At 32.1% G+C, this 12,693-nt stretch overlaps 1 protein-coding gene across 1 annotated transcript in view; it reads right to left on the bottom strand.

Annotated features, from left to right (window-relative positions):
* LOC124361151 (calcineurin-binding protein cabin-1-like) overlaps nt 1-11,943 on the bottom strand; it is a 91,772-nt gene extending 79,829 nt beyond the window's left edge. The window contains exons 1-2 of the mRNA XM_046815192.1: nt 11,537-11,943; nt 4,453-4,566 (exon numbers count right to left, since the gene is read on the bottom strand). Coding sequence (XP_046671148.1) covers nt 4,453-4,566; nt 11,537-11,626 — 204 coding nt within the window. The 5' untranslated portion in view covers nt 11,627-11,943. The remainder of the gene's footprint in view (nt 1-4,452; nt 4,567-11,536) is intronic.
* Nucleotides 11,944-12,693: the final 750 nt, after the last annotated feature.

Raw genomic sequence — 12,693 nt, 5'->3', positions numbered from 1 at the left:
GGGAAAGGAAGGGGGTGGGGTGGGTATTGCTTTGTTATTGAGAGGCGCAGCCGCGCATGCGCGAACTAGGATGACTCGCCCGTCACCTTCCTCCTGCCTGATTCCGTGCAAGACTCATCACAGCACAGCTCACAACTGCTTGTACGGGCGCTTACTATCTGCTTACGAGTCACTCGCAAACAAAGCATAGCATAATATTGATCCTACCTACAATTTTTTTTAACTAAAACTTGTACTCGTAGTTTTAAAAGCGTTCCCTTGCGTTCCGGCACTCTTGGGAGGTAAGGGAATGCCGTTCCCTTGCGTTCCCACTGAAATTAACCACTGGTTTATATCCTGATCACGACAAAAAATTACAAGCTGGTTTATTCCAACTACTGAGAACCACTGAACTGTAATAAAACCAGAGAGAGCCTATTTTAGAACTATGTTTATTGACTTAGAAGTTACCATGGTGGAAATAAATCAATGAATGTATTTTTCTATAAATATATCAGAATCATTTGTATTAGTTTAAAATTTAAACAAGAAAATGTGGCTAGAAAATAACTGGTTAGCATTGATAGAACAGATAGAATGCAATAAGGCTGAATATCATACGGTTGGTCAAGTGATTCCTCATCCCAACACTCTTTATGTTTCCTCTGTCTCCCATACCAGTTATAAGCAATTTACTGTTAGTCTATGTATCGGAAAAATGTTGAGTATCCAGAAAGAATAACATGTGAACATAAAATTTCTTTTCAAACTTGAAAAATCAAGAACTGATGCTAACATTAAATAGATCAGTAATCATGTTCGATTACATTACTGATAACTAATCAGAATTACTACATTAGTACAGTACCTTACGTGAGCGTGTACAGAGAAAACGGAATGATTTGTGGAAAAACAAGTCATGAACTCCACCAGTACAATGCTCAAACTCACAAAATTTATCACGTTTTAGGCAAAACACAACATTTATATCTTATATCATTCACCCTAGTCACCTGACTTGGCCCCTATGACTTTCTTTTGTTCCCCAAAGTCAAGACAGCTTTGAAAAGATTGAGATTTGAGACTGTGGAAGCTGTAAAAAAAAGCGATGCAAGTCATGAAGAGGGTTACAGAAAATGATCAACTGCAGGCAGAAGAAGTACAGGAGCCAAACGAAAAACGAGGAGGGGAGGGAGGAAAGTCACGTGACCGGCCATATAATATTGAGCCTTATTGTGTCCGTTCTGTGGGTCCGCCAATACTCATCCGGTTACTTTCTAGCCACACCTTGCATGTAATGACTTAATATTAGAAATAAAAGTAACAGAATACAAAAACTGTCTATAAACACATCCCGGGAAATAATCATTAGCCCTATTAATATTTTAAACAAATGTACTGAGGGTTTATTTTGTTACTACTATACTACTATTTGTAGTCAAAGATAATTTTTGGAAATGTTTAGTGTATAAAATACTGGCAGTACTATTCTATTGTTATTTTGAAAACACAATTTTAAACTGTATCACATGTGTTTAATTTCCTAATAATTCAAAATAGTGTTAATCAAAGTTAAACAATTAAGTCTGCAGACAAAATCATGGTTAAATTGAATAAATAAGATAATTATACAGGGTGAGTCTGACCACCCGTGCAGTATTTTACAGCTGTCTTAATAACTGACTTCCAAACTTTTTCTATCTCTTTTCTCCATAATTTGGCCTCTCCGAATCTGTTTAAAATTATTTTTAATTTTGAAAAATGCCCCTAAAGGGCCCAATTTGGGGGGTAGGGGTACTTTTTGGGGAATTTTCAAATATAAACATGGGTCGTGTGATACATCAATTTAAAGGTCTTATTACACCGAACATTTTGGCGCAAACAAAAGTTAATTATCTTTAAAACCGTATGTACAGGGTGTACCAAAACGTTTTGAAATAGGACTTTTAAAATAAAGTACCGTGTTACCCTACCTACAATACGGAACAGCTCCAGATTTTTTTCCTAACTTGCTATTGACCTATTTTTCAATGAAATATGTGGTACGGGCATTTTTCACTGGATTTTCTAAATTTCAAAAAATATTCAAAATTTAAGAACACAAAAAATCCTAACACTCAAAAATTCTTAAATAGCAACATATAATAAATTTTATATCAAATAAAAAGGTCTTTTTAAAACAAACTTTTTTTGTATTTAACTTTTTTCCCTATCTCTTACTGTTTCAAAATGGCAGCCGAAAAAAACTGAATTATTACGTATGTCTGTTTACAAAATGTAACAAATTAATTTTAAATTATATGAAATAAAAATATGTCCTTTAATTTTTAATTTGCTTAATAGCTCTGAATGACCTCTGAACTAGCCATAATCTTACCTTTCATTGATTTTGCTAGTATAAGGTGCTCGAATTGTAGTCCGTCATTTGCTAAACACAGTTCTAATCTGGAACTTAAGCTATCTACAGCTCGCAACACTTCTTCGTGGCTGATTGAATTTATAGCATTCCGGATTCGCTGCATCATATCTTCGGGTGTTGTCGGTCGTAAAAAACATAAACTAAGTCTTTCAGCCTACCCCAAAAGTAAAAGTCCATACAGGTCAAATCAGGGGATCTTGGTGGGTAGTTAACTGGACCACCTCTTCCAACCCATCTTCCAGGATATTGTTCATCAAGCGTTTGTCCGCACGTTGTGCGAGTAGTGAGCCGGAGCACCGTCGTGCATAAACCACATATTGCCAACAACTTCGTCAGGTACATCTATTAATAAGTTAGGCAAGTGATTAATTAAAAAATTGTTATAAGTCTCTCCATCTAGGTGTCTTCAAAGAAAAAAGGACCTACAATTCTCCTACCAACAATACCACACCAAGTATTCACAGTCCAGTACCTCTGGTTGTCAACCTCTCGTATCCAGTGGGGGTTCTCATGAGCCCAATACCTCATGTTGTGACGGTTAACTTCGCCGTTGCTCCGAAATGTAGCTTCGTCACACCATAGTAGATTGCGAAAAAAAATGTTCATTTTGTAGCAACTTTTCTCTTGCCCACAAACAAAAATTCATTCTTTGAATGCCATCATCACCATGAAGTTCTTGGTGCAGGGACATCTTGTAGGGATGCATTTTATTGTCTTTCAGGATCCTCACCACTGAACTTTCACTCATACCAGAATCAATAGCTATTCTTCTAGAAGAATCATTTGGGTTTAGTTGCACTGCCCGCCAATACTTCTGGTGCCCTATCACTTCTTACAGGCCTTGCAAGCGTTTTTCCCTTATTGCTGTCAGGCTGTATCTGTCCTGTTTCACGAACTCGAATAGCAAGTCTTTGAAAGGCCATTCGTGACTGAGGTTCTCTATTTGGAAACCGTTCGGCATATACCCTCGCAGCAGAAGCCACATAGTTTTGAAAACATTCGCCTAACACCATTAGCATATCGAATGCCTCTGCATTTGTGTACGGCATTTCGAAAAACCACAAGCTGTCCTTAAACAGCAGACACCAATGAACTGACTAAGGGTAGCCTTATCACATTTGTCAGATAAAGATGTCTAGCCAGCTTACCCGCAAGTGATAAGCCTGTTGAGGGTGGTACAAAGTACCTTTCTAGTCCAAGACTGCATTGAGATTGTGCATACATGAATCAATGGTTATCTTTAAAAGATAACATGGAAACTACTACAAAAATATTGGGCCACATTTGAAAATTAAAACATGCTTAATTTTTGGCCTGATTTCATAACAAATTCTGTTTATTTAATCACAAAAACCTGTTTGTTCAAATAAAAATAATTTGTTACATTTTATAAACAGATATACGTAATTCAGTTTTTCGGCTGCCATTTTGAAACAGTAAGAGATAGGGGAAAAAAGTTAAATACAAAAAAAGTTTGTTTTAAAAAGACCTTTTATTGATATAAAATTTATTATATGTTGCTATTTAAGAATTTTGAGTGTTAGGGATTTTTTGTATTCTTAAATTTTGAATATTTTTTGAAATTTAGAAAATCCAGTGAAAAATGCCCGTACCAACATATTTCATGGGAAAAATAGGTCAATAGCAAGTTAGGAAAAAAATCTGGAGCTGTTCCGTATATTGTAGGTAGGGTAACACGGTACTTTATTTTAAAGTCCTATTTCAAACGTTTTGGTACACCTGTACATACGGTTTAAAGATAATTAACTTTTGTTTGCGCCAAAATGTTCGGTGTAATAAGACCTTTAAATTGATGTATCAACATGACCCATGTTTACATTTGAAAATTCCCCAAAAAGTACCCCTACCCCCCAAATTGGGCCCTTTAGGGGCATTTTTTCAAAATTAAAAATAATTTTTTCACGGATTCGGGAGAGGCCAAATTATGGAGAAAAGAGATAGAAAAAGTTTTGGAAGTCAGTTATTAAAGACAGCTGTAAATACTGCACGGGTGGTCAGACTCACCCTGTATAAATACTCAAATATGACATTACTTTTGTAAGTACTTCAGACTCCAGCAATTGTTGGTAAAGTATCTCAGCATCGTCCCACTGGCTGTTTCCTTGATACTGAAGTGCCTCACTATAAAGTGCCGAAGCCTTGTCTTCCTGTAACATGACACAAAATACTACTACTAACATTGATTATGCAATCAGTTTCCATTTTAATTTTTACTCTAAACTAATATTTTAGCTCAATAACTAAATAAAAGAAAATCGTTCATGTTCTAAAAGTAAACATTCAGTGTTGCAAACATTAGCTGCAGCCTTGTCTAAGAATCTGGAAATGTGAGTCTGGCATTTGCAAATAAGAAGATTATAATCTTGACTTACTATATGTATAAGATTATCACAAGCATTTGTATACCTAGGTCATTGTAATGTGTAGGAAAGCTAAGAACAAGAAAAATCTCTCCTTCATATTTTGACTGTTTCATCATATTCAAAAAGATAATTTAAATTCTGCAAAGGTATAGAGAGATTATGGATTATTATAAGACTTCATGTGACATTATAACATCATCCCTCAAATGCTCTTTTGACTCAGACTTAAATAAAACAATGATTGTTTTGCTAATTAAAAAGATAGCCAAATGGTTTTAGCATTAAAATGTAATAAATATTTGTCTTTGTTCTAGTCTTAAGTTTCTACCTTATAAGCAAGCAAATATTTTGTATTTATTTAACTTTAGAACCACGCAATCCATGAGCGAAACATTAATGTTGTGTGTACAGCCTTGAAACGAATCAAGACAATAATAGTGGGTTACCAGTACGGACCAGCTAGTATGCATGCACAGCCAACACAATAGTGGTTTGCTGTATTAATTTATGATCTACTACTACTACTACTTTATTTTATGTGGAGACAAATAATTAAAAACTTTGAGCCTTGGAATCCTGTTTCATAATTTTTTTCTTATTATAATTGTTAATAGTAAGTACATTTAAATTATTGAAATTAAGATACAACAAACTTCTAACTTTTTAAAATGATTAAGTTGTATACAGTGAGACTACTGCATAAGAAATGGAGTCAGCTTGAGTGTAAACATCACCAGTATCATTGATAAGAAGGATCAAACGGTATTCCTTGAACGATGTCATTGGTTGTAGGATATAACCACGGTCTTCTGAAGCTGACATTGACAGGATGTATCATCAACTAGGATTTTCAAACTAGAATGTTGTTTTTAAGAAACTGTGTGAGTGTCTAGTACAATAATTTTTAATTATAGCAATATTCTGAAGTGTTTGCAAAGAAGTTAAAGGATATTAGCGCTTCAAGTATGTTCTCAAGGTTTACTACAAATTCTATATAAAACTAAAGCCTATTGATAGGGTGGAACAAGAAGATAGTAACAAAGTAGTTTTTGAGATATAATTGAAGTGGAAGACGAGAATAATAAAGATAAATATGTAGAATCATGACTAATATGAATTGCAAACAAATCAAATTACTATATCTGTTTAGGATGTACAGTAACAAGCTATATTACATTTTTTATTTATGTAAATAAAACAAAACATTTACTATGAATCAGTCATATTAAGACAAGTATTGATGCAGCCTAATTAATCATCCACATCCATCCAAAGCAAACCTAGTAGTTAAAAGCATTGGATTTATCACATTTTTTGCCTTATAATATTTTTTTAACCATACTGTAATTGAATGCTATTACAAGACAAAAAAAAAACAAATAAAACAACAAGATGGGTAATGGGTAATTAGGTAATATTGTGGTAAAAAGCTCTCTAACTTGAAGCAGGACCATTTTATATTTGTATACCTGACTCAGTGAGTTAATTCACATGCAGTTATATAATATATGGGATATAACCTGCATATTCCCAATATTGTAATGGTGATAGTAGTTTGGACAATCTAGCATAATCATTATGGCTTTGAAAAAATAGGCTAGCCTATTATTTTATTAATCTTTAAGAACAATTTTAGAGGTAATAAATACTTTACTGTGGTTTATAGTAAAATGGTCATGACCTTTTGTTTTTAGGACAAAATAGGTGTTCCATAAATCCCTAACAATCGTTGTTCCTGGATTTACATGTTTCACAATTAATGGGATAAGTGATTCGGCATTTAGTTTATTTTCTGGGCAAATTACCAAACGGAATCTACCACCTCTTCTCTCCCTTTTCGAAATGTATACATTAGTGTTTGTTTATTTCTAATGTAGCAAGCTCTTTGTCTTGCACCATTTAAAACATTACTCAATGCTTAATAATACTTTTTGGGCCAATATCTGGATGTTCCTCGCCATTGTTCTTGCTGATGTCACTAGCCTACTCACTACATAAATGAAATAAAACAGCTGGCAATGACGACACTAGCCTACTCTGTCCATAAATGAAATAAAAACTGCTGGCTACGATTAATTCAGAATTTCTATACGTCAACTGTTGTATTCGATAGTATTATTATTTATAATTGATAATTATGATTTCATTGTTGTGGTGGTCACTTATTATACTGCAGTCATTTCTATGCTAAAGTTTGTTATAATATTGACACACCAACCTAATATTTACAGTTCGTGTAAAGTCATTATAATATCCAAACATGGACTGATTATTTCTACAGTAAATGGCGTAGAATTTGGCACTTTTCAAATTCAAATTCAAATTCAAAAATCCTTTATTCAATAAAATGTACATTGTACAATGAATAGCGTCAACCTACAATAAGTATAATTACTAATATAATTAATAATATTGAATAATAGTTAAATAATAACTAAAATTTGCATATAATAATTAAATTAATACGAGCAACAGCTGACATATAACTTAAACCAAACTAATATAATAATTAGCAAAAATTTAAAAACAAATAACAACTTAACATTTAACAGGTCACCAAACAGACAAAATACAAAATACACACACACACACACACACACACACACACACACACACACACACACACACACACACACACACACACACACACACACACACATATATATATATTTTCGAAGACGTAGTTAGTTTCTAACATAAATTCTTATACAGAAAAAGGATCTTATCACAAAATTTTCTTAAGTTTATGGCACTACGTGTATACATAAACTACAACTTAAATAATAGCTTATAAGTAAATAAATAGACAAAGTGTATACACAAATTTTAATTATAGTTTCATTCCCAAAACTCCTCAATGGAACATGGTGCTATTTTAATCAAAAATTCTTTTAGTTCTTTTTTAAATTTAATCAAATTTTGTTCCAACAAAAACTTCCGGGGAAGGTGATAGAGCATTTTAGTGCCTACAAATTTTGTTTTTTTAGTATAAAATTTCAAATTATGAGGTTCTACTTGCCTGTTTGTACGAGTGTTATAATTATGCCTATTTGTTTCTTGAACAAAATTTATATTTACTTTAGCATATGCTACAGTTTCCAGAATGTATAATCCAAAAACAGTTGGAATGCCTAATTCTACAAAAATATGTTTCACTGATTGGTCTCTTTTTAAGTTAAACATTATTCTAAGTGCCCTTTTTTGTTGAAGCAGTATCCTATCAAGATTTCTTTTTGCTGTAGCGCCATACACACTAATCCCGTAGGCTAGGTGAGAATGGACCATAGCATAATAAATTTGTGTTTGAGTTTTCAAATTACTTATTTTAGACATTTGTCTTAGGGCATACAATCCAGATGACATTTTACTAACAACATAGTCGATATGTTTATCCCATGAAAGATTTTTATCTATCATTAGGCCAAGAAATGTGGTATGATCAACTTGTTCTAATAAAGTGTTGTCCAAAAAAATATTTGGTTGATCATTTTCTCTATTTTGTTTAGTATTAAAAGATATAAAATTAGTTTTACTTGAATTTATGAGAAGATTTTTACTGTCAAAAAAGTCTTTAATGATTGAAAGGCAAATAAAAGATGATTCCTCAATACATTCCATGGTCTTCCCAGAGATTGTTACATTAGAGTCATCGGCATACAAGCAAATATTATTGCCCCTAGGGATCAGCCCAGGCAAACCTTTTATGTTGCAAAGGAACAATAATGGACCGGACCTAAAATAGATCCTTGTGGTACTCCGTGTGGTATTTCTAACCTATGAGAATTAAACTTTCTCAAATATATGTATTTATCATTAACTTCTGACTCAAGATGTTCAATTTCCACATATTGTTTACGGTTAGTTAAATAGGACTTAAACCATTTTAATTCTTTACCAGAAATACCCAAAATAGTTAACGATTTTAACAACTGTTTGTGAGAAACGCTGTCAAAAGCTCTACTGAGATCTATGAATACCTACTACCCTTTCTCCTCTATCAATTGATTCAATTATTGAACTAATAAAGTCTATTCCAGCTGTTATTGTAGATTTTCCTGATTGAAATCCATGTTGCTCCTTATCTAATAATCTATTCTTATCTAGATAGCTAACTAATTGCGTGTAAACTGTCTTTTCATAGATTTTTGAGAAAATTGGGAGCAATGAGACAGGGCGGTAACATGAGGGATCATTTACCTGCCCCTTTTTAAATATTGGTATTACTTTTGCAATTTTAAGTTCGTCAGGAAAATAACCAGTAATTAAAGATGAATTAATTAGATGAGTTAAGGGTTTTATAATAGATGGTAGGACCTTTTTAATTATATTTATTGAAATATCATCGTACCCAGTGGACAGTTTATTTTGAAAAGGATTAACTATTTTTCCCAGATCTTGCTCTGTTATTGAGCTGAATTTAAAATTTGTATTTATAGTATTGATATTACTCTCATTATAATCTTTACTTTTAACAATCTTGGGTAGTACTGCTTGGTCAACTACTGAAACAAAGAATTTGTTAAACACATTGCTAACTTCAATAGGACCACTTGTTTCCTCCCCATTACTGTCAATACTTATATTTGAAATTGCATTTGAGGTCTTTTTAACTTGTGCTTTTATTATACTCCATGTGACTTTTGAGCAATTTCCAGAGTTTTTAATCTTATTGTCAAAGAATATTTTCTTATCCCTAGCCATACAAGTTTTTAGATCCTTCTTCAGATTCTTTATAATTGTCTTTAAATTTTGGTCTTTACTTTGCCTAAAACAAATTTCTAATTCATAAATTTCATTTTTCCTAAATCTTATTTCTTCAGTCATCCAACTATGATCATCACCCTCCCGCAGTGAGGTAAAGAGTTTGGGAAAACAAATATTGAAGTGATAAGAAAAAATCCCCAAAAAATATATTATACTTTAGATTTACTGGGGCTTGATATACATCCAACCAAGATTCTTTAAACAGGTTTTGTAGAAAAATGCATGTTATTTTGTGTAAATTTCCTAGAATATTTTTTAGTTATTTTCTTACTGTTATTTTTTATACCAAATATTTCCAAAAGTTGTGCATCATGATCAGAAATGTGTGTTATTAAACCTGTTACTTTACATTCTTTATCTTCAATATTACTTATAATGTTATCAATAGCACTCTCCGACCCTAATTGAACTCTAGTTGGGAAATTTACTCTGTAAGTTAAATTGTATAGTTTTAAAATGCTAATAAATTTATGATAAAGTCTGTCTTTTTTTAAAACATTAATATTAAAATCTCCAGTTAAAATAATATGCTTATGTTTGTTACTTAAAATACTACATAAAGCTTCAAATTTTAATAAGAAACCATCCATTAAACCTGGCATTGGTGACCTGTAAATACAACCTAAAACAAAAGTGAACTTAATTACTGAAATTTCGGACAGACAGCACTCAAATTCTTTTTCAACTAATAGATTTTGTATAGCCGGCATTAGGATTCTTTTACTTGTGATGCTATCTCGTGTGAGGATCATGACACCACCGCCTATAAAAGTAGATCTAGTGTAATAGGAGCTTAAATGATACCCTGGGATGTGCAACAATGTAAGCTCAGATTCTAACATTTTATGCTCTGACAACGTCAAAATATCTGGATCAGTTTCCATTAAGTTAAGTTTTAAAATTTCTAGCTTTGAGCTTAAATGTTGAATATTTTGGTGAAAAATTGAACATTTATTATTTTGAGTGCTATCTGGTTTATGATTAATTTTATTTACAGTGGTGGGAACAGGCTTAGGTTCTCTAAAAAAAATTGGTTAGTGTCAACTTCAGGTGACTGGTTAGTTTGTGTAAACTGCACAAACTAATAATAATAATGCACTGACAGTAATAAAAAGGGGGAGACTTTAATAAGCGGCATACACTTGTTATTCAATTGTTCAATCCCTAAATTATTTAACTTTGATGTGAAAAACTCGTACAAAACAAGAGTTATAATAAATTACTTTAACAAAAAGAATCTCATTTATTATAATTTTAAAAACATAAATTTAGCACTAACATTACAAAACCAACCAAGCCCTAGACTTACATATCAAAGAAACCTTTCAATATTTAAAACTTGCCCAGCTTTATAGCAATGAGTAACAGAGTTTTGTGAAATGGGGGAAAGAATTCTCCCCGTGGGATACTAGGAGCCAAACGTACATGTTGAAGCCACTTAAACTAATTTCGTCACTTGTGAGAAATAACTCACATATTTTCTTCTCTTCATAGTCATCGCCGTTTTCAGTCTCAAAAAAATTAGTTACTTCTTGCTGTTTATTGTTTACATTAAAACTGATATAAGTAGTAAGGTGAAATCATATGCTAAGTTAAATACATTTGTAATATTGAATTATGCATTCAGATAAAAATATCAAACAATAGAATTACAAGTGTAGGCCGCTTATTAAAGTCTGCCCATAAAAAGGCAATTTTGTTCTTGCATTGGTAATATCCAAATATTTATAACAATATATCAGTATTATGACTATTAAACAAGGAATTTAACAAAGTAATAAATTTAATATGTTTTACATAAAAACTATTCTAAGGAAATTAATTAGTGAAATCCTAGGAAATTGTTTTTAGGAGGCAATTTAGAATAAAGAAATAATCAACTAAAACTTTATTTTATTGGGCTATTGTGTTTCAAATATTTCGCCTTGATTTGGTTAACTAAAATAATAACAGGGTCTATGAATTAAAATTTAAACGTAAATAAACTCACCAATGCTTCTTTAGTTGGAATTGGAGCATCATTCTCGCCTTCACTTTCTTCTGAGGAATCTGTATTTAAGGCTCTAAATCTTGATGCCATTGCAAAAAAGAAATAATAATACTGTGCTTGAACTATTAAATAATTTTGGAAAAGATACGAGCCATCTATTTTTAAATATTTCTCAAGCCGGCACAAACAGGGCTTAACCTAAAATTTAAGTAAACAATAACAGAGTGGCTATATGCCCGGTCACCGGGCTTGGCTTCAAAGAACGGGAACGACTATGACGTCACAGACTGTGACGCCAAAGGTTTTGAAGTAGCTCTAGCACTGTGCATTGTGATTAAAATGGCGGGTTGGAGAAAGTTTAGTTCTTTTGACCAGTTGAAAACTTTTATCAATAATAAAGAAAATACGGACCATACCGGTATTCAATTAAGAATAAGTGATTCGAGAACAATTGCATTTCATGAAGAACTATATTTCATGAAATAGGTCTATACCCTAAATATACTCAATATTGTGCACCAAACTTCACAATATTGATTAAACACACTTGTGATTAAACTCCATAAGTGTGAATACAAACAAAAATTAAATTACAAGTACGTATAATATTTTAAATCTTTAGAAATATACAGTGATCTTATCTTTTGATCATAAAGTGCACAGTATTGATCCGTGTAAACATTATCATGCAAACTTTATAACTAACTATTTAATTTGGATGCTTACAAAGACCTATTTGTCACATTTTAGTAACAGCATTATACCGCATTGGTAACTTACGTCCAATCCCTCTTACAACTTTATTAAGTGAATTACTTATTTTTACTCATTGTTTTGAAAGTTAATAAATATTGTAAGTTCTCAGTTAATTCCATTTTAATAATTTTCTTATAATGCATTTTACGGCTTTATTTTAGTTTGCCTCTCCTAATTATAATTAATAATTCAAGTTTCATATTTAGAGTCAATTTTAGGAATTTTCATGGTCGTTTTTTGTTAAATAAGAATTTTGAGCTTGAGGAAACATCAGTCCCCGAGATTTATTGTACAGTAATGGGAAAGCGGAAGGGATTGTGGTAATGAAAAGAATTGTTTGTATCATCCACGTTAAATGTATTATATCTACGACAGTTGGGCTGGGTGTGAGATGCCATCAT

The sequence above is a fragment of the Homalodisca vitripennis genome, chromosome 4, assembly GCF_021130785.1.
Source record: "Homalodisca vitripennis isolate AUS2020 chromosome 4, UT_GWSS_2.1, whole genome shotgun sequence".
NCBI lineage: Eukaryota > Metazoa > Arthropoda > Insecta > Hemiptera > Cicadellidae > Homalodisca > Homalodisca vitripennis.
This window is presented reverse-complemented; position numbering and strand designations above follow the sequence as displayed.